Source organism: Oryx dammah, unplaced genomic scaffold (assembly GCF_014754425.2).
Source record: "Oryx dammah isolate SB20612 unplaced genomic scaffold, SCBI_Odam_1.1 HiC_scaffold_2, whole genome shotgun sequence".
Lineage (NCBI taxonomy): Eukaryota > Metazoa > Chordata > Mammalia > Artiodactyla > Bovidae > Oryx > Oryx dammah.
Genome location: NW_024070186.1, coordinates 14,483,223 through 14,505,274, shown reverse-complemented (window position 1 = coordinate 14,505,274; position 22,052 = coordinate 14,483,223). Strand labels below are relative to the sequence as shown.

Genomic DNA, 22,052 nt, shown 5'->3' with positions numbered 1-22,052 from the left:
TTTACCGTCCAAAGAGTTGGACATGACTTAGGACTGAACAACACCAATAACAACATGTTATAGCTTTGCTAGAGACAAGACAAAAGGGGCCTCCTGCAGAGAGCTCCTCCCTGCCAAAAGTTGCTTACAAATCCTCACTCATCAGAACATCGCTCCATTTCTGTGGGATCATGGGCCAAGGTCCGTCTTCTGTCCTTCCCTCTCTTTCAGGGCGTGATAGAGTTCTCTCTGTGTCTGCTGTTTGCGAAACTGGTCAGCTACACGTTCCTTTTCTGGCTTCCACTCTACATCACAAATGTAGGTGAGTACCGTTGCTAGCAGCACAGCTGGGAGGTTCTGTTCAAGGGCTGTGATCACGACTCCCTTTTATCCACCGGTGTCCCTAAACTTGGGAAGGAGAGAGATGCGTGATGCTCTTGAAGCACATGGCATGATCAGTAGAAACCTGTAGACAAAGAGAGGTAGACATGGAGACAGTGTGACGGTTAGATGGCATCACCAGCTCAGTGGACAAGAATCCGAGCAAACTCTGGGAGAAAGCAGAGGACAGAGGAGCCTGGCATGCTGCAGTCCACGGGGCCACGAAGAGTCAGACACAACTCAGCAACTGAACAACAACAGACAAAGAGAATCCAGATAGGAATGTTTTATTGCCATGATGAGAACCTAGATGGAGTTTAAAGGGCTGACATGGTGTTCCCCAGCTGTGGCTACTGGTTCCCCAAGGGGCTTCCTATCTGGGGCAGCCTGCTTTTAAATTTAGGCTGCATCTGACTTGGTCACAGCAGCTGGTGAGCAGGGAGAGAGGCCCTGGGGATCTCAGATAATACAGCCTTCATGACTGACCTGGAAATCGCTTCCTGGAGCTGAGCTCTAACTGCAGGGCAGCAGACAGCTTGTCCTGCATTTCAGAAGTCCAGCAGGGGCTAAAGCTGTAGGTTACTACACAGCAGACCCGTTTGCAATAACACATACCCCGTGTCCTGGGCATGACCACAGGGGAAGATGGGAAGGACCAGCAGTTCTCGGAGCAGAGGCCCCTGTGTAGGGGCTGCAGCCATAACTGAACAGGGACCCAGACAGTCAACAGGGCCTCTGGGCCCCAGAGTCAGGGATTTCGAGGACAAAGCAAAGGAACCAGGGTCCCTGGGAGGTGCATGCCCTAGTGAATGTGAAAAGAGGAGAAATTTGGGGCGTGGGGGCTCCAGAGCACAGACCACGTGTCCCCAGTGTAACTGAAAGTGGGGTGGGGCTGCTCACTGCTCAAAAGCTAATAAAGAGGCAAGGTTGGTGGAAAGGAAAGTTTGTTCTATTTTGGATGCTGGCAACAGGGGTGGGGGAGGGGTTGCATGTCCAAAGGCCAACTTCCCCCAACTGATGGCCAGCCAGTGGGCAAGCGCTTTTAGACATGGAGGGAGGGGCTACATGCAGAAACAGCACAGTCAGCTCTGACAGTCATCTGGATACTGGTCATTGGTGGTCTGACCAGGGTCATCTTGTTTTCAGTGCAGTTAATCTTCAGTTAAAGGTCCATCTAGTCAAGGCTATGGTTTTCCACTAGTCATGTGTGGATGTGAGAGTTGTATTATAAAGAAAGCTGAACACCGAAGAATTGATGCTTTTGAACGGTGGTGTTGGAGAAGACTCTTGAGAGTCCCTTGGACTGCAAGGAGATCCAACCAGTCCATCCTAAAGGAGATCAGTCCTGGGTGTTCATTGGAAGGACTGATGCTGAAGCTGAAACCAATACTTTGGCCACCTCATGCGAAGAGCTGACTCATTGGAAAAGACTCTGATGCTGGGAAAGATTGAGGGCAGGAGGAGAAGGGAATGACAGAGGATGAGATGGCTGGATGGCATCACTGACTCAATGGACATGGGTTTGGGTGTACTCTGGGAGTTGGCGATGGACAGGGAAGCCTGGTGTGCTGTGGTTCATGGGGTTACAAAGAGTCGGACACGACTGAGCGACTGAACTGAACTGAATCTTCAGTTCCAGGATTGGTTTGTTTTCATTTCCTTGAGGCCAGTTCTTGGAACTGTGGCAGCTTATATCACAACTACAATCTGGTCACCATTAACCTCTTTCACCAGGTAGGGGTTTTGGTGTCTGTAAGACAGCTCACAGGAGATGGCCCCAAATATTATTTATAGTCCTTGAGGAGGTCCTTGACTTTGCTTAATAGCTACATTATTATTGTGTGGTCTCATTTGACTGTGTTCTTTTGTTTCTGCATTTTCTCACTGCTCTGATTAAACTCACTCTTTGGCTAAAGCTTTTCCACAGACAGAAGGCAGGTGGAGGACACGGGCTGGGGAAGGACCATAAGGTCCTGCTGTTTCACTAGCAGTGTTGTAAGGACCAGCAGAGAGGGACGTGAGCCCGAGGCAGTATGGCAGAGTTTCTCAGGATGGGAGTCGGAGGCAGTGAGGGGACCATCCAGCGTCAGCCGAAACCCAGTCTAGGTGGGGGTTGGGAGACACAGAGTCCTGCGCTGAGCATCCTGAGACCTCGGCCTCCTTCTCTGGGGGAGGAGGTTCCAGCCCCTCCCAGGTCTGAAAGCGGGGGGGTCATATGGTCTATGCTGAGGGGCTCCCATGGGCCAGCCCTTCCCCAGGCCATGCCCTGCAGCCAAGTCTGACGTCACAGCTGCCCTGAGGGGACACAGAGCAAAGGCGGGGTGATGCCTAGACAGAGCCAGGTGAACCCTCACCTTTTGGTTAGGAGTGTTCATTTTTCACACTTTCTGTGTGTCTACCCACAAAGCACACTCCTTTTTTTTCCATCTACTCTGATAATTACTATTTTAATGCTAATCTGATCTGCTGCTACTGCTATGTCGCTTCAGTCGTGTCCGACTCTGTGCAACCCCATAGACAGCAGCCCACCAGGCTCCCCGGTCCCTGAGATTCTCCAGGCAAGAACACTGGAGTGGGTTGCCATTTCCTTCTCCAATGCACAAAAGTGAAAAATGAAAGTGAAGTCGCTCAGTCATGTCCGACTCTGTGCGACACCACGGACGGTAGCCTACCAGGCTCCTTCACCCATGGGATTTTCCAGGCATGAGTACTGGAGTGGGTTGCCATTGCCTTCTCTGCTAATCTGATCATGGATATCATAATTGCTGTTTGGTTTAAATCATGCTTGTGAAACAAAAGAATGTTGTGTGTGGCTTGTACACTGCTGCGGCCTTCTCACAGTGACATTCTGCCGTCATTTTTTTTTTTTAATTTTTAATTTTGTATTGGAGTGTAGCCGATTAACAATGTTGTGATAGTTACAGGTGAACAGCCAAGGGACTCTGCCATACATATCTATGTATCCATTCTCCCCCAAACTCCCCTCCTATCCAGGCTGTCACATGGCATTGAGCAGAGTTCCCTGTACTGTACTATAGGTCCTTCTTGGTTATCACTTTAAACACTCTGCTGTCATTCTAACAGATCATCTTGATGTCAAGAAGGCGGGGGAGCTCTCCACCTTGTTTGACGTGGGCGGGATCTTCGGTGAGTTCGTTTCCTCTTGTCTACTTTGACAAAAGCGTTCCCCACCAAGGTGGTGCATGGACACCCTCAGCCTGGACGCTGTTTGACTTGGCTCCCTACTGGGAGGCCCCCAGTGCCTGGCCTCTGATAGCAGGTCACGCCCCATCCTGGGCTCCCTGAGGACCAGGATACCTGGTGGGCGAAAGACTGGTGGTGCTAGGATGCTCACAGGCAAAGGGGCTTTGGGGCCAACCTGCTCAAGGGGTGGAAAGGGCCCAGGGAAGAGGTCCTCCTCTCCTTGCTGCTGTGGCAGTGCGGGCCCTGCTTCCTCTCTATGGGGCCCCGCCAGGCACGTACACCCCTCAGGACCCTCCGTCTGCCTTGCAGGTGGGATCCTGGCAGGTGTGATCTCCGATCGCCTGGAGAAAAGGGCCTCCACCTGCGGCCTGATGCTGCTGCTCGCGGCCCCCACGGTAGGCCCAGCAGCCCCTCCGTCATGGCCCCCACACCTCCGGAACAGCCCCCCTGTCCTCCCACCTGCACACCTGCAGCTGCCGGCGCAGCTCCTCTCGGGGCTCTGGTTTCCGGGACCTGGTGTCACCTCCACTCCGCTCAGGGCCCCCCACTCAGCCTCCCCTCCCTCAGCCCCCTACCCGCTGCACACTGCGCACCAGCGCGGCTCCTCTCTCCTCCCTGCCTTCCCGTGTGCGTGTGTGGGCTGTTCTCTTTGGGGTGCCCTTCCCCTCCTCTCCCCTCCCCCCCCAGCAGGCTCCTGCTCATTTGTAGCACCCCCACTGTGGCTGCCCTACCCGCTTCCCTGGGGAGCGCCACCCCTCCCCTCATAACCCAGGTTCCATTGCTTTTCAAGTGTTTAGTGGGCAGGTTACTCTCCCTCTGAGCCCCAGTTTCCTCATCTGAAAAATGAGGATGCCGGCAGCACCATCTCACAGGGTGAAGGCGAGGGTCAAGGGGAACATGGTTATACCATCACTGTTTCCTCAACATCATACGTAGTATTATTGCTCATCAACTTGCACTGACTCCTTTGCCCATCTGCCGCTCCACTGGGCTGAACAAAACCCAATCTTCAGTCATCCTGGGGCCCTGGACATTTCCCAGCACAGACACTCCAAGAACCCTGACGCAGAAGCATTGATGGGGGTCCCCTCACCACCCGGGCCCTGGCATTCAGGGCTTATGGCCCAGGAAGGGACACGGGGCTCAGGGAGAGCTGCGCCAAACCCAGGGTCCTCCCCCAGGAGCTCAGGGTGGGGTGCTCCCAGGTTTCCAGCTCACTGGGGAATCAGACCCTACATGTCTGTGTCCAGCCTGGGGACAGTTTGCAAGCATTTGGACACCTGTCTTTGGACACCCTGCCAGGGCAGCATGGCCTTCCTTCCACTGTCTGGCTGCTGCCCAAGAGTCACTTTTCAGAAATACACATTCCTGGGAAATCTCTCAGCTGCTCATAGTAAACCTTTGTTCCTCTCCTGTTTTGACACCATTCACAGCTCTACGCGTTCTCCTCCATCAGCAGAATGGGGCTGGAAGCCACCATAGGTGAGTCCATGAGGTCTTTCTTTCCTTCAGCCATTTTTAGGTCCACACAGCTTTGTGACATGAACTGAAAAATCAGCAAAGAAGCAAAGATGTGGCTTGCGCACTGTGGCTAAAATCATCCTTGTGTTCCTCCTTGGAGGGGGTACTTTCAGAGGGGCCCACGGGGATCCTGCCTGCAGAACTGAGGCCGCAGGTTTAGGGGCCAGTGTGGGAGAGTTCAGGCCCCGGGGCTGGCCTGTGAGAAGCCCTGGGTGCCCAGTGCAGGAGCCCCTCAGAGAAGCCACATCCTCTGGAAGGCAGCAGGCGGAGCTGTGGTCCCCAAGTCCTGCACCCCCAGCATCACAAGCCCGGGGGTGGCCTGCCCTCTGAGCTGCTCTGTCAGCTGCCACTCTGGGCACAGTCTCTATTTTTAACTTTGCACAAGCAGCTCTATCAAATTAAGGCTCTGACGCTGAGTAAATGCTTCTTTTGGTCTCAAAACTCAGCAGAGGGGATTGATAGGGATCCCATTAAAAGTTACCCAGAGGGCAAATTGTGGATGCAGGGGGCCCATGAAGTGACCCATTAGTCCAGGAGCTTCCACACAGAGCAGTGTGACCCAGAGGGTGGCTCGGGAAAGTGAACCCGGGATCAGGTTAGGAGACTGCATTTCGGGAATGGGCATGGTGGTCCCGCCCATCAGGGATTGGGCTGTGCTGGGGCCCCAGGTCTCCTGGGGGTGGCCGTCAGCGGCTGTGGGCAAAGAGAGGAAGTCCTGTCTGCTGCAGACGAGGCTGTGGTGGTGGCCGCATCCGGTGCTCACACACATCACGCCTGTGGTCATGTCTGTGGTCACGTCTGTGCTCGGACGTCCGGGTTCTCACTTCCTCTCAGCACGGCTTCTGCTCTCCAGGTTCAAGGAAACAGAGGCCAGGTTCTCTGAACTTGGCTTGAGTCTTTGGGAAGGTGTGATTAGCCCTACAACCATCTCAGGGCAAGTTTAACGGAAGATGTTTATGACGCTTGCTCCAGACGTGGCCACTCCCCGGTGGTGTGGGCATCTTTCCAGGACCGGCCCGTGTCCAGCTCAGGGCAGGGCCAGCGTGCGATGCCAGGATGACCAACAGGGAGAAGCTTAGACGGCAGAGGCTCCCCCGGGGGCCTGTCCTGCTGGCTGACCCCCCTCTGGGCTTCTGTCTCCTGCAGCCATGCTGCTCCTCAGCGGGGCCCTGGTCAGCGGGCCATACGCGCTCATCACGACTGCCGTGTCCGCCGACCTGGTGAGTACGCGCAGCTCATCACAGAGCTGGGGCCAGATGCTGGCGGGGCAGCCACCTCTTCCATCACAACTGTTGTGATGGGTGGTCTCTGATAGTGAAACGGTCTGTTTCAATGAGCACTCTTGTGCAGATGACCAGTAAGGATGCTAAGAGTCTTCTGAGGCAGATAAGGGGACATGGCCGCGCCATCCTGTAAACCAGTGGCCCAAGGCACGATGCCAGCATCTGGCTTGTTCCTCTGAGCCACTCTGGCAGCCCTGGAAGCCAGAGGCTGTGACCCCTGGAGCCCACCCTTAGGGCCTCAGCAGAGTCCAGCCCGCCGTGGGTGTCCCACTCTGTGCCCAGCCCTCACCTGGTCTTAGGGACTGCAGGGACAAGCCAGGCAGGGTCCTGGCCCTGGGAGGACATGCTCCAAGGCAGAGTCCAGTGTGGTAAAGAAATGTTTACTGCACAGGGTGGTGAATTCCATGCGGGCCTGGGGATCCATGGGGGCTCCTGCCCAGTTCTTCCAGGAGGAAGCACTGATGACAGGTGGCCTTCGACTCCAGGCCCTTTGGACCCGGAGGCAGCAGGGCCGTCTCATCTACCCGACAGGAAAGACGAGACATGTCACACGGGAGCCACGTGTGGACATCGGCAGGATACACGCACTGCACTGAAGTACAAAGTCCCCTGATAGGAAGTAGTGTCCGTAAATAACTGGAAGAGGAGAGGCAGTGTCCTGTACAGGAGGGCGTAGGCAGGTCCTCTGCCCAGGGCAGGGAGCCCACCTCCCCTGTCCTCAAGTGCGGGCTGAGCACAGAGGACAGTGTGGGGAGGAGGGATTGAGTAACTTCCCAGGGGAGAAAGCCAACAGCCCCCTCCTCCGCCGAGGTCACGGTCAGCACCAGCAGGGAGGCATCAAGCTGATGTATGGATGCAAGGTGAGAGGTGACGACCACGGTCCTTCACCTCCGTGATCTCCCTCTGAGAACCCACACCCATCCAGCCACGGGAAACAGGGAAAGTCCCAGAAGCAACGTCTGCAAAGCTGTCACAGCCAAGAGGAGCCCCAGGAGTCACATGCACTAAATGTCCTGGGGGGCTCCTGGGACACAGATTCAATTAGACACTAGATAAAAAGCCAGGGGTCTGAAAAAATCATGGATTTTCGTGATGAGGCATCAATATTGGGTCATTCATCATGATAAATGTAGCCCAACAGGGCAAGATGTTAACACAGGGCAAAGTGAGTGCAGGGCTTGTAACAGCTCTGTCCTCTCTGTGCGCATTTTCTGTGAATCTAAGATTGTTCTAAATTAAAAGCTTATTTAAAACCACGAGCAGTTCCCCACACGTGGTGTACAGACTTGTGGGAGGAGGCCAGGCTTCTCAGCCGTCTGTCCAGCATGCCTTCCCCACACCGGCTCCCGAGCACCCTCAATCTTTTCTGCCGGCTCCAGTAGTCAGCTTGGGGACAGGACGAGCACCATTCGTCTTTTCATTTTCCATGCTGGATGATACAGTGCCTCAGTGATGGTGCCAAGGAAAGCCTTGATATTGAAGAGAATTCTAAGAGTTCCTTTAACTAGAATACACTTGAAAGTGTTGGTCTGTCAGTTGTGTCCGACTGTTTGTGACCCCATTGACTGTAGCCCACCAGGCTCCTCTGTCCATGGGATTCTCCAGTTAAGAATACTGGAGTGGGTTGCCCATCCCTCCTCCGGGGATCTTCATGACCCAGGGGTCAAACCTGGGTCTCCTGTATTACAGGCAGACTCTTTACTGTCTGAGCTACCAGGGAAACCAGAATGCACTTGGACAAGTATTAATATCTCTGATGGTTTTTTACTACTAAAAACATTTGAAGCTTTGCATGCTTTTCCAAGATGAGTCTGGGATGGAGTAGAGCGTCAATCTCCTAATGGAAAGACGCCACGTTTTGCTTTGCACAGTGGTTTGGGTGGATTGTTGTGCAGGAGGTGTAGGTTTATTTCTCACTCTGCCACTGCTGGGGCGTGTTTCACACTGATGTTCCTTCCTCTCCAGGGGACACACAAAAGCCTGAAGGGAAACTCCCATGCCCTGGCCACCGTGACCGCCATCATCGACGGAACCGGATCTGTAGGTACGTGGATGTTTTAGCCCAAGGAGGTTCAGTCATGGTGCAAGGGGAAACCATGACATCACATCTAGCTAGCAGACGCCCAGGATTCCAACTGCTTTTGTGTTATCAGGATCAGCTGGCCTTCTTCTATTTATTTATTTTTTTAATATTTGTTTGTTTGGCTGTGCCAGGTGTTAGTTGTGGCATGCAGGGTCTTTAGTTACAGCATCTAGTTGTGGCATCTAGTTGTGGGATCTAGTTCCCTGACCAGGAATTGAACTTGGGCCCTCTGCATTGGGAGTGTGGAGTTTTAACCACTGGACCACCAGGAAAGTGCCAGTCCCCCTTAAAATGTGAGCAGATCCAAAGCACACACGGGCCCTGGAAAGTGAGCAGCTGGCCCTGCCAATCGTCTTTGATGGGAGGCTCCCAGAGGGGGCATGGTGTGTGGCTGGCGGGTCAAGGTTTCTTCAGCATGAGAGGACATGGCCCCAGGTTTTCCTCCAAGCCAGCAGTGGGAAAACTGGCCCACAGGCCTCTGGTCTGCTGACTGTTTATCACTGTCATTTCAAGGGGGATAGAATTCTTGCATGAATGCATGTGGGCTAAGTCTCTTCAGTTGTGTCCAACTCTTTGCGACCCTATGGACTATAGCCTGCCGGGCTCCTCTGTCCATGGGGATTCTCCAGGCAAGAATACTGGAGTGGCTAGCCTGCCCTCCTCTAGGGGATCTTCTCAACCCAGGATTCGAGCCTGTGTTTCTCTCTTACATCTCCTGCATTGACAAGCAGGTTCTTTACCACTAGCGCCACCTGGGAAGCTCAGATAGAATCTTTAGTTCAGTTTAGTCACTCAGTTTTGTCAGACTCTTTGCAACCCCATGAATCACAGCACACCAGGCCTCCCTGTCTATCACCAACTCCCGGAGTTTACTCAAACTCATGTCCATCGAGTCAGTGATGCCATCCAGCCATCTCATCCTCTGTCGTCCCCTTCTCCTCCTGCCCCCAATCCCTCCCAGCATCAGAGTCTTTTCCAATGAGTCAACTCTTCACATGAGGCGGCCAAAGTATTGGAGCTTCAGCTTCAGCATCAGTCCCTCCAATGAACACCCAGGACTGATCTCCTTTAGAATGGACTGGTTGGATCTCCTTGCAGTCCAAGGAACTCTCAAGAGTCTTCTCCAACACCACAGTTCAAAAGCATCAATTCTTCGGCGCTCAGCTTTCTTCACAGTCCAACTCTTACATCCATTCATGACCGCTGGAAAAACCATAGCCTTGACTAGACGGACCTTTGTTGGCAAAGTAATGTCTCTGCTTTTTAATATGCTGTCTAGGTTGGTCATAACTTTCCTTCCAAGGAATAAGCGTCTTTTAATTTCATGGCTGCAGTCACCATCTGCCATCTGCAGTGATATTGGAGCCCAAACTGTTTCCCCATATATTTCCCATGAAGTGATGGAAACAGATGCCATGATTTTAGTTTTCTGAATGTTAAGCTTTAAGCCAACTTTGGATAGAATCTTACTGAAAGGTAAATGACAGGTGAGCTGTGGGTCCCAGAGCGAGCTCATGAGACGAGTGTCACCAGCCCTGTCAGGGGTCTTGGAGAGAACACAGCAGCATGTTCTGAGGAAAGAAAGGGGGCAAAACAAGCCTCTGGCCCCTGTGAGCTGGGTGCATGGGACTTAGTGACAGCAAGCCTGTCCTGATCTGAGTCAGGAGGCTGACAGGGATGTCCTTGAACTTTCCAGAGGCTCAGCTGGGGAGCTTGCACTCTGGGGCCACTCCTGCCGAGACCCAGAAGCCACCTGTGCTCTGCAGACCCTGGAACTGGAGGTGGGAGGTGGGCTGGTGTGGCTCTCACGGCTTCTCCAGGAGGTCTCAGGTTGTATCCTAGCATGTTGCTTCCCACCACAGGTGCCTGATGCTAGGGGGGCAGTGAGAGAGAGGGCAGGCCAGGTGGGACAGGCTCTGGGGGCCTGGAACAGCCTCCAGCAGTTAACCAAGTGTTTGCTGGATGAAGGTGGCTCTGTGAGCACAGTTCTGCCAAACACTGGCCTCTCCTCGGCCCACCTTGTCTGGGGCCTGCAGACCCCTCCCCACCCAGACTCAGGGCCTCTCTCCTGGCCTACCCTCCTCTGGGGCCCCGTCCCCTGTCTGCTCTGTACTGTCCTCTCAATGCTCCTGGTGGGAAGCCCAGGAAAGGAGTTGGTATCATTTTCTGCTGTGTTTTCAACCCCCCGGTGGTGCCCAGGATATAGCGAGCACTCAGTGAGTGGTCAAGGAGGGCATTGCTGGGCGGCTCTAAGACAGGAGATCACCGATAGGCCTGGGGGGTGCGGAGAAGGTCTCCCGTCCAGGCTACTGGGTTTGCAAGGGAGGGCTCAGGGGACAGGGGCTGGGGCCCCCCTCAGCCCTCACGGCTCATGGGGATAGGGTCCCCCAGCTCCTGCTCCTGGCACACTATGACAGTGGTCACCACTCTGGTGTCTGCGGGGAGACCATTCCCTTTGGGGGCTCCTCTTGCAGCCTTTGGGACAAGTCTGGGGAAAGGGCTGTGGGGGCAGGGTCGTGACATGTGACAGATGTCCGTGGCCCACCAGCCTGCTATCCCGGCTCTCATAGCACACGAAAAGTTTCTGCAGCCGGAAGACATGAGGTCATCAGGAGACTCCTAGGCTGAGCGCGGTTCTCGGGGGCTGAGCAACCCAGCAGCATCCTCCCACCTCCTGTCTGCAGAGCCCTCTGTCTGAGTCCATCCCTGGCTGCCACTGTGACACCCTTTTCTGAAAGCAAACAGAGCTCGGCTGGCAGTGCTGACTGATTTTAAAGCAGAAGATGAGGGGTTGAAAAAAGGAAATGATGAAGCATCTGGAAGGCCACATATTTCTTGATTTCCTTCCCAAAACAAGAGGGAAGCAGAAGTCCTTGGCCCAGGGTGGAGGCTCAGCATCTATGCACGGGGGCAAGCTCTCAGCTGCAGGAGAAACCAATGCCCAGCTGTGAACTTCTCCCACCCCCACGGAAGGACTGCAGGGGGCGACTCAGACCGCCTCCACCTCTGCGCTCTCTCCTCTGTTCAGTGCTGACCGTCCAGAGTCATCACTCCCACCCGTTCATCAGGATCTGGCTGGACTCGAACTCCCCCGGGCTGTGCCAGCCCCAGTGCATGAGGACCCGGAGGTGGTCACCATAGAAATGGCATGCAGGCTCGTCCGCTGCTGCATCTGTCTCGTTGTTTCTCTGCTTAAGTGCTGCCCAAGGACACCAAAGCCGAGCAAGGCTCAAGTGGGAACACACAGTTTCAGCAAAATTCCGATTCTCAAGGGCATATGCCCCGATATGTTTGTTAAATGTCGTAAATGTTGGTTCCTTTGGAGGCAGAGTTTGACTGATTATAAATGAGCCGAAAGCGCTAGCCTGCCCAGTCATGTCCGACTCTTTGCGGCCCCATGGACTGTAGCCACCAGGCTCCTCTGTCCATGGAATTTTCCAGGCAAGAATACTGGAGTGGGTTTCCAGTTCCTCCTCCAGGAGATATTCCCGGCCCAGGGATCAAACCCGGGTCCACTGTATCGCCTGCATCACTGGCGGTCTCTTTACCCACTGAGCCGTCGGGGAAGCCTAATGAGCAGAACGCCTTCTTGCAGTTCACCAGAGCTGACGGTTCCAGGGACTCCAGCTGATGTGTGTGATGTGTTCACAGTGCTGAGTGCTGCACCCCAGGGGCTGCAAGCTGCTTGTTTCTATATGTTTATGCAATTCATTAGAGCCCTGATGTTCTTCAGGTTCACTTTTATTTTCTCGAAGTAACACATGATGTCACTTGAGAAGCCAGATAGCCTTAGAAACCATCCTAAGTCTAAACTTAGAAACTATCTAAGAAAATATCTAAACTTAGGAACTGTACTAAATGCAAAATGATAGTCCCCTGCCCACGCCTCCCTCCAGAATTTTCTCCAGAGTCAGTGTCTTCTAGCTCTGACATCACCAGAGGAAAGCCTCTTGTCACCCTTTGCAAGAACTCCACCTCTGACCTCTGGTCTTCCCCCTCAGAGGTCCCCAGCTCCCTGTATCTCTGCAGCCTCTCTGCATCCCTGCTCCCACCCCTGTGCCCTGCACCCAGGACCCACCCAGCCTGGAAACGGATGCCCTTGATCCCTGGGAAACTGGGCTGTGTTTTCTCTTTCACGAGTTTCCTCCACTGTTTGTCTTCCTGGAAAACTTACCGGTCAGTGTTTAGCTTTCTGCAGTCATCCTTCAGTTCTCTCTTCTCTTTGTCTGCCTGTGTCTTTGTTCTTTTCCTCCATCTTCTCAGAGATGCTCTTGGCTTTCCTTTCACACTTCTGCACTCAACTTTTTATTTTCACCATCACGGAGTTCTATTTGTTGGTGTCATTCTGCCCTTTAAATCCCTCTTGTTCTTTCTTCGTGGATGCGGTGCTATGAGATTGAATCCTGGGCAGTTTCTGGTGCTGGGGGTTTTCAGACATAGAAGCGGGGTTTTCACACAGTTCAACTTCATTCTCTGTGGTTCTCGTGGGTGTGACACGCTTTCCTAGGAATGTTTTTCTCCCTGGTTTATTTCTTCCAGGTTCCCTTTGAACCAGATTGTTTTCTTTCAGGTCGAGGCTTTCCTCTGATACGAGTGAACCTTGGCTGTCCCCTCTTAAACATGTTGATGTTTAAGACAGAGCTTAATCACGCATTAAAAGGCTTTTCTGCGCAGCAGGCATGGGGGAGTGTATAAACTGTTGGTGTATGGGGTCTCAGTGGGGTCTGGAGGAGGAGACCCCCAGTACCCATGGGGGTGCGCCCCAGCATTCCTGCTGTTGTGAGGGAGGGGACGGTGTGAAGGATCTTAGTTCTCCAACCAGGGATGGAACCTGTGCCCCTGCAGTGGAAGCACAGAGTCTTAACCAGTGGACCACAGGGAAGTCCCCTTAATGTGTGTGTGTGTGTGTGTGTGTGTGTATATTTTAATTATGAATAGGGTGTTGACTCCCTTATGTTTACTGGGCCTGGGTATTTGGGTGGTTGCGGTCCAGGGTCCTCTGCACACACCATGTATGTCCATTTCCTCATTCCAGGAGCAGCGCTGGGCCCGCTGCTGGCAGGGCTCATCTCCCCATCAGGATGGAACAACGTGTTCTACATGCTCATGTTCGCAGACGCCTGTGCCTTACTGGTGAGTCGCCTCGCTTTTCCTCCAAGGCTTTCACAAGTGTCTCTGTGGTTGTTATGGTCAAACACTGGGGACGCTTTTTCCTGCGGACTCCCGCCGCTCCCAGGGGACTTTGGGCCGGTGATGCGTCCCTCAGGCTCCTGGGCCAGGGCTCTTTCTCCCTCTGGCTTTGATGCGTCCGGAGCAGCAGCAGGTAGTTTCCAGCAGGATGGGCGAGAGGTCACAAGCAGGGGCTCCCTGGCCTCGGATCCTGAGCCCGTCAGCTGTGAGTGGCTGGGCTCATGTATAACTTGGGTGGTTCCCGAGCCCCTCTGCTCCAAAGCATCCACCTGTGAAGTGGGCAGCATGGGGACACCAGGAACAGGATTACTGTGTTGCTGTGGGGATTAAAGGGGATGGTGCGCCGAGTCCCACCCGGTGCCCTGACCTTTCCCCCACCCCTCCCGTCTGCGATCAGCTGCACTGGGGAAGCACCTGATTCCTGCATCCAGAGGACCAGAGGTCAGAAGAGGAGCCGGGGCTGCTCACATAGCACTGAGCGATCTGCTGTCTGGGCCCCGTGGCCTGTCCTCTCCTGTGTAAGAAGATCAGAGGGTTTCCTGGGGATGGCGAAGGCCTGTCCCCACAGCACAGTCCTGCAGGGGCCACCTATTAGAGCGGCCACCACGCTCTCCCTTACCAGTTACCCCACACCAGGCCCAGACCTGAAGCCACCGTCTCCTCTCAAGTCACCTGGAAAAGTGAACGTTTACTCCAGCACAAATGAGTTGAGCACCTTGGAAGTTTATATTTTCATTCCCAGAAGCCCTAAGTCACAACTCCCCAACTTTATACACAATCAAATACCAACTCTCAGCTTATGAACCTGTGAGGTGTGCAAAGCAGTGCCTCAGTTATTGATCCCCCCCCCAGATAATTTCTGCCAGGTAGCAGTGAAACTTCCATAATTATGGCTATTTAAAGACAGAATATTCTTCTATCTCAGAAATAATGTGTATAGATCCATTAAACTTCCTTTCACTGCACAACAAAACTCGCAAGAAAGGAAGGGACATCCCCAGGACCCAGAGATGTAGAGGCTACATGAAATTTGTACCCAAACTGATGCTGGGCGGTTATACCTCCCCCCACCACCGTCCCCACCCCTAGATGCGGGGCCGGCCCAGGACGGGGAGCTGGAAGTGCAGACTCCCTCCTCAAGCCCGGGCCCTCAGGGAGCTCTGGGTGCAGTGAAAGCATAAACACGCACACTGGTACAGGAGAGAACCAGGATCTGCGGCCTCGTAGCCTGCCCACCAAACTGGGCAGAAATCTTCCTGGAGGCTGAAAGTTAACCTTTAGTTGAAGGCTACAGTAACCTTCAACTTTGTAACTTATATTGTGTAAATATTACACAATAAGTGAAGTCGCTCAGTCGTGTCCAACTCTTTGCGACCCCATGGACTGTAGCCTATCAGGCTCCTCCATCCATGGGATTTTCCAGGCAAGAGTGCTGGAGTGGGTTGCCATTTCCTTCTCCAGAGGATCTTCCCGACCCAGGAATTGAACCCAGGTCTCCCACATTGCGGCAGACGCTTTACTGTCTGAGCCACCAGGGAAGCCCAGTATTACACAATGAGAATGTAATATTACAAAAAATGAGTAAAAAATGAGTATTAAAATACTCAAAAAGTGAATATTATAAAAAGTGAGTAAAACTGGTCCCAAATCAACTGAAGGGGACAAACCTCATCCCAGTGGCATGGAGTCCCATAGCTGTCACCCCGCTGCAGACAAGCTCATACCCCAAATCAGGAAACAGTAGGAAATGGTCTGCTGTGATGGGGTGGCAGGCACAACAGACAGACCCCCCCCAAAAAAAATTAGGTAAAGGGTTACCAGACAAACTAAAAATAAACATATTTAGCATTTCCCTGGTGTCTCAGTTGGCAAAGAATCTGCCTGCAATGCAGGAGACCTAGGTTCAACCCACTCTGGTATTCTTGCCTGGGAAATCCCATGGATAAAGGAGCCTGGTGGGTTACAGTCCATGGGGTCGCAAAGAGTCGGACTCAACTTAGCAACTAAGTCACCAAGATTATCATACTAAGTGAAGTAAAGAGAAAGAGAAAGACAGATACCATATGATGTCACATATATGTGGAATCTAAAATGCAAGACAAATGACCTATCTCTGAAACAGAAACAGACTACAGACATGTGTTTGCCCGGGAGGAGTGGTGGGATTCAAGGATGGGGAGTTTGGGATTAGCAGAGGCAACCTATTATGCAGAAGACAGATAAACAACAAGGTCCTACCGTATAGTACAGGGAACTGTATTCAGTCTTCTGGGATAAACCATAATGGAGAAGAATATAAAAAAAGAATATATGTGTATAAACAGTACTACACATCAGAGACCAGCACAACATTGTAAATCAACTGTATGAGCACATGCTCAGTTGCGTCAGTTGTGTCGGACTTTAGCCCTCCAGGCTCCTCTGTCCATGGGATGGTCCAGGGGCAAGAATACTGGAGTGAGTTGCCATGCCCTCCTCCTGGGGATCTTCCCAACCCAGGGATCATACCTCAATTTTTAAAAGATGAAAAAAAACAAGAAAACGTTACTAAAGATGGCAAAGAAGAAACCAAATTCACGAGAAAAGAACAAGGGCTAAAAGACAGAGCTGGTGAGATGCAGGTGTAAGGAGATCATCCAGAATGCAGCCCAGGAAGAGATGCAAAATATTGGAGAGCAGAAACTGGAGGCCCTGTGCTGCCCAGGAGGAACTATAAAGGAAGAGACTGCAGAGACTAGGACTCTCTGAAAAGAGCCGAGAACAGAAGCAGCCCCTGCGACGAACTGCAGACATGGGGTGGATGCAAGGGACGTTGGGGGAGGATCCAAGCAGAAGTGCAGGCTGGCTGATGCACCCCTACCTGCAGATGGAAGACAGGCATGGGAATTCGGACCCCAGTTTACAAGGGACAGACCTGAAAAGTCAAAACGCGGAGAGAACAAAAGAGAAGACTCACACACACGACAGGCAAATAATAACTTTGAGGCTGCGGGACCAGCCAGGTTAGATGAGAAATTAAAGCCAAGTCACTGCAGGATAGGGAGAGTTCTTCAGCAGGCAGCTGGGCGGCTCACTGAGGACAAGTCTTCAGCCTTAAAGACCAGATGCACCTCCTCTCTTTGTGGGTCCACAGGTCAGTTTCCCCTCCTTGCAGGTCTGGGTCTGGGCCGCAGTGAACCCGGCAGGTCATCCTGGGGGCCTGAGGACTGTCCAGCCGCACTCACGCCTGGGGCCTGTGCTCCCCAAGCCTCGGGCCTGCTCCTCACTCTCCAACTTTGGTCCCATGGGGCTGTGGCCACCCACGTGGGCTCCTGGCAGGTCCACTCACTGCAGGCATTGCACACAGAGGCCACTTTTGTCCTGTCTGAGAAGCTGGTGTTTGCCCTTCAGAATTGTCACTGTGGCTCACAGGGCACCCTGCCCCAGAGAAAACACTCAAGGGTCCTTCCTCATCTCCTTCCTCTTAAGGATTTGCTTTTTGTGGTCATGGGCCCTCCCTGATACAGTTTTGCACATATTGGACATGGAATTCGTATTGAGGAGACTCCAGCTCAAACTCAGCAAGGCAATGCTAGACCGTGGGGTCTAGAGGTTCAAGTTCACAGGATCGGTGTCTTTAGCCGGAGTGTGACGTAGCCACCCACACTGCTCTGAGCATCTGTCAAATCCCCACCCTCTGGCTCGTCCACCGAGATCCCAGGAGCCCCGCGTGTAGGTTGGTCCTCGAGGAGAAACACCTGTTGTCTTCAACCTGCACGGCCACCATACGAGGCATGACTTAAGCTCCTTCCTGAATCTTCTGCATCTAAGAAAACAAACGTTTCTGCTCCCAGAGTCTGCCGGTAGACTTGGTACTTGGCAGCTTGCGTTTTATTGAAGGAGCCCCTCGAAAGTGCCTCCAGCATCCCCAACTGCCGGGGCCTCCTGGGTCCAGGGCGCCTGTGGCTTCCCTAGAGGAGGGGCCATCGGGAGCCCCTCTCGCAGCCCTGAGCAACTCACATCATGGGGGTTCCTCCCGGGGGGTGGGGGTGCACAGCACTTAGGAAAGACTAGGTCCTTTTTTTCCCTTGGATATTTTATGACTAATCTAGTTTCATTAAAACAGACGTCCTTCTGGCTGAAATCTGGCCTAAAGGCCTTATTCCCAGGAGCACGGCCTCCACTGTTGAGCACAGGACTATGTGACCAGCAGCCCAGCAGCCCTGCCTGGAGACCAGGCCTGCAGGCAGTTGTGCCTGAGGTGGGGGTCGGGGGCGCCCGCTGCTCTGCTTTAGAATTTTACATTCAGAGGCACGGGGCAGGCCCCGCCCCCATCTTGTGACACAGGGAATCGTAGACATGATGAACTGGAACTCGAATGCCGAGCTTGTTGGGCAGGGGAACTGGCAGAGCAGGGAATGGCTGTGCCAGCCCCTCCCCAGCGACAGCAGGGTGCCCGTCCAGGGTCTCCCAGCAATAATGTGGTCTTCTCTTTGCTCTGGGCACTTGCAGTTTCTGATTCGCCTCATACACAAGGAGCTGAGCTGCCCAGGGTCGGCGACAGGAAACCAGGTTCCGTAAGTGTCTCCCCCCCGCGCCCCACCCATGCCCATCACTTACTGTCCGCTGCCACCCCGGCTTCTCCTGAGAGGCCACACCTCACCCGTGGTCCCTGGCACTCTCTACCTCACTCACTCTCATTTCTCCTTTCCTAATGAATACCTGGTGGGGATACGATCCAGGTAAATCTTTTCTCAAAATAGAGTGAAAAAATGTATGGGGAGTTGATTCAGTTCTTCTCTTTGGGCTGCAGCTTTGGGACAAACAGCAGCTCCCAGGCTCTGTGTGGCTCTGCCCCCTTCCTATGTCCTGTCCCCTCCTCTCTCCCCAAGGCCAGGGGAAAGGGAGGCCTCAGGAGTCCCCGGCAGATGGGGAGAAGCGGGCACCTGGGTTCTGCTCTTTGGTTGTGAATTGAGTGCTGCGGGCTGGGTGACCAGCGGCTTTTTCTTCCTCCTCTTCCAGGTTTAAGGAGCACTGAGCCCTCGAGTCCCATGAAGGAGGGCTGGGCCCATCCTTCACAAACTGTTTTTCAAGAAAAAGTTCAAATAAAGGATCCTGTGTTGAAAAGAATGATTTTACCCTTGCCTTTTGCACATTCACCTGGAAAAGACACACAAGCCACCTTGAGAATTCCTAGTACCGTGTCAGCCAGGCCGTGGGGTTCGGGCCACGGGAGGGGAGCCCATGGGCAGTGCTGGCTGCCACCCACTGAGCCCTTCAAGCAGACACCTCCCGGGCGCTGGGCAGCCGCTCCACGTCCAGAGTGACGGTGGCCAGGACTGGTGTGGCACCCAGGCCAGCCCTGGTCTCTCTCAGGTATTACAGCACTGATGTCGGAGCGGGTGGAGCTCTGATGACAGGAGCCACCGGGGACAGTAAGGACGCTGCAGGCGGTGGGAGACGCCTCTGCAAGGACAGAGCTGACACCTGCGTTCACAGCAACGCGGAGCTCAGACCAAGGATGTCCCCAGCGCTTCCCTCTGCTCTTCGCCCACCTGAAAACGGTCCAGGGTGGACTGTGGTGAAACCATCAGAGCCTTCGGACAGGCTGGAGGGCCACCATGGAACCCCGGAGGTTCCTGTCACTGGAACCCCAAGGGCCATGACGTCACTGGCCCCATGAGTGATTGCCAGGAGGACAGTGAGGCCAGGCCTGGGGCTGGGATTGGCCAATCCCTCCGCCCAGCCCTCTGTCCCCCACAACACTGCAGACCTGGGCCTGTCCTCGGAGACTCAGCACTGGAGCGGATTTATTTATTGAAATGTGTGAGGTGTTATAGAAGCTTAGGAGACGCAAGTGGCGCCTTGTTATTTATTAAGACAAACTCCGGTTGTTCTTTGGCCACTTGTTTCCTCAGCTGTTGCCCTTTGAAATAAAATGTTTAAAAAAAAAAAAAACTCAGGCAGAATGTTGGTTATTTCTGCTCACATCGCCATTATATTCAAAACAGAAAACTTCAGGGGAGAGCGTGTGCCCTTGGTTTTCTCAGGGTTGGCTTCAGTCTGTGGTTTTGCAGCTGGAAGTGGAGACCGTTTCCAGCAGAGAAGGGGTCACCCCGAGGCAGGCTGGGACCTGGGACCCTTTGCTGCAGAGCTTGCACCTGGGCGAGCCTCTTCTCCAGCAACAACACAGAGAAACTGCAAGGGACTAAAAGTAACTGTGTGCATGACAGTTGGGCAAATTCTGGACAAAAGATACAAAAAGACCAAAAAACCCAACAGCCACTCCTGAAGAGCAGGGAGCAAAAGGAGGATTGAGCATGCCCCACCCTGCACTCAACACCACCTAAGGGGTGAGCAAGCCACCTAAGCCACCCCTCCAGCCTGAGCCCTGGACACACCCCTCCCCCCCCCTCCCCTCACCCCAAATAAGAAAGCAGCAAGCAAGCAGGTAACATTACTGTTCTCACTTCCCACTGCTGTAGCAGGGGCTCCAACAAAGCCTTGTCTGAGTTTCTTGTCTGGCCTCTAGTCAATTTGTATTGATCATGGGAGGCCAAGAACCCTGGTCAGTATCAACCTTGCTCAGGGACAGCCCCCAGTCTGCACATGGTCCCCACTCTCCAGGGAAGGGCAGGCAAGGTGAGGACTCTTCTGAACACAGAGGTTTGCTATTTTATTATCAATATTTATTATTATTATTTTATTATCAAAACCTCACAAGGAGGTTTGCTATTTTATTAACAAAATTTACATACTTGGAAGGTTTCCTTCTAGGAAAGATAAAATTCCCATTTGTTAAAATGTTAGAAGACTCTTGAGAGTCCCTTGGGCTCTAAGGTGATCAAACCAGTCAATCCTAAAGGAAATCAGTCCTGAGTGTTCACTGGAAGGACTGATGCTGAAGCTGAAACTCCAATACTTTGGCCACCTAATGCAAAGAGCTGATTCATTGGGAAAGACACTGCTGCTGAGAAAGATTGAAGGCAGGAGGAGAAGGGGATGACAGAGGATGAGATGGTTGGATGGCCTCACAGTCGCAATGGACATGAATTTGAGGAGACAGTGAAAGACAGGTAGCCTGGTGTGCTGCAGTCCATGGCATGGTAGAGTCGGACACAACTGGGCGACTGAACAGCAACAAAAAGTGGATTCCATACAGTTCTGTGCACAGTTCACTCCACACATCCTTCTCTCCTCCGCTCTTCCCATCCCGTCTCCTCCTCTGCCTCTGGCCTGCAAGCCCAGGGCATAGCCTTCTTGTCCTCCCTCCCTGGCCTGGGCTATAAACACCCTCCCCTCCTGACTGGTCTCCAGGAATCGCAGCTGCCTGAGTTTTCTACGCCCTGCGGACTGCAGGCCCCCTTGCTGCCACACAGCCCCTGTCCTTTAGACACTAAATTGCATAAACAAGGGCGGAATGAGACTGATATAATCGTGCCGTTAAGTGATGCCCAGGGAATTCTTTTCTAATAAAATCTGGAACCCACTACCCTTACCTCAGAGCACAGTTCTCTCTGGGGCCTGAGCTGGTCAGACAGTCAGATGAGGTCTCGAGTTGACCCAATTCATTTCTGCACCTTCCCCGAAGAAGAGCCATCCTCTGCTACGGTTCAGCAATAGGAAGTTTTGAGGACGTGGTCACTGTTTTTCCCAACTCGGGAGACTAAGGTGTTATAAGAAAATCTTCCATGACCCACGAAGGAAGGAAGGTGGCCTCCTGAGCCTGCCAAGGGACAGAAGACAGTGCCCTTGACGGCCCCTTTAGAGAAGGACGTGTACACACACTATTTCTTAAAGCAGTTTAGCTGAGCCATCCTCTACCTGTGAATGAAAGAGTTCATCCTGACTTTTAAGGAAAAAAGTATATGATTTCAATATGAAAATGCATCATCATTTCACCCGGAGCAGTAGCTGAGATAGTATCCTTCTGCAAACAGCCTGCCCGAGGTGCCTGCCTGCTTGCATTCATATGGAAATAAGACTGCCTTTCATGAATATCTATGTCAGTGAGATTTTCCTATTCAAATCCACAAAAAAATGTCCCATATTGAAATGCAAGCTTGTGAGAGGGGCAGGGAAGGAGCCAGAGAAGGCAAGGCTACAGTCCTTCAATCACAAAGGAGAGAAAAACTGCTCTCAGAAATTCGCCATAATAAAGAGCCCCCCAGATCATAAAACCAGAATCCCCTCCAATTGCCAGCTTATAAAATCTAGTAGAAATAAATTGCCAGGAAAAAAATGAGTTAGAAAAAAATATAAGTCATAACTTTTTATCATTAGATTCAGTACACATAAAACCACTCTGCCAAATTGCTGTGGAAGTTTGTGAATGGTTTACTCCTGTCTCTGTTTAGCTTTTTTTTTTTTTAATTTCATTGGTGTATAGTTGATTTTAATGTGTTAGTTTCAGGTATCCAGTAAAGTGATTC

At 52.8% G+C, this 22,052-nt stretch overlaps 1 protein-coding gene across 2 annotated transcripts in view; it reads left to right on the top strand.

Moving 5' to 3' along the window:
- Positions 1–19,563, top strand: part of SLC37A1 (solute carrier family 37 member 1) — a 72,536-nt gene extending 52,973 nt beyond the window's left edge. For both annotated transcript variants that reach the window (XM_040231907.1, XM_040231901.1), the window contains exons 12-20: positions 211–301; positions 3,445–3,507; positions 3,874–3,959; positions 4,998–5,046; positions 6,232–6,305; positions 8,334–8,412; positions 13,487–13,584; positions 18,133–18,197; positions 18,643–19,563. In XM_040231907.1, the coding sequence (XP_040087841.1) occupies positions 211–301; positions 3,445–3,507; positions 3,874–3,959; positions 4,998–5,046; positions 6,232–6,305; positions 8,334–8,412; positions 13,487–13,584; positions 18,133–18,197; positions 18,643–18,658 (621 nt within the window). In that variant the 3' untranslated portion in view covers positions 18,659–19,563. The remainder of the gene's footprint in view (positions 1–210; positions 302–3,444; positions 3,508–3,873; positions 3,960–4,997; positions 5,047–6,231; positions 6,306–8,333; positions 8,413–13,486; positions 13,585–18,132; positions 18,198–18,642) is intronic.
- The last annotated feature ends 2,489 nt before the right edge of the window (positions 19,564–22,052 follow it).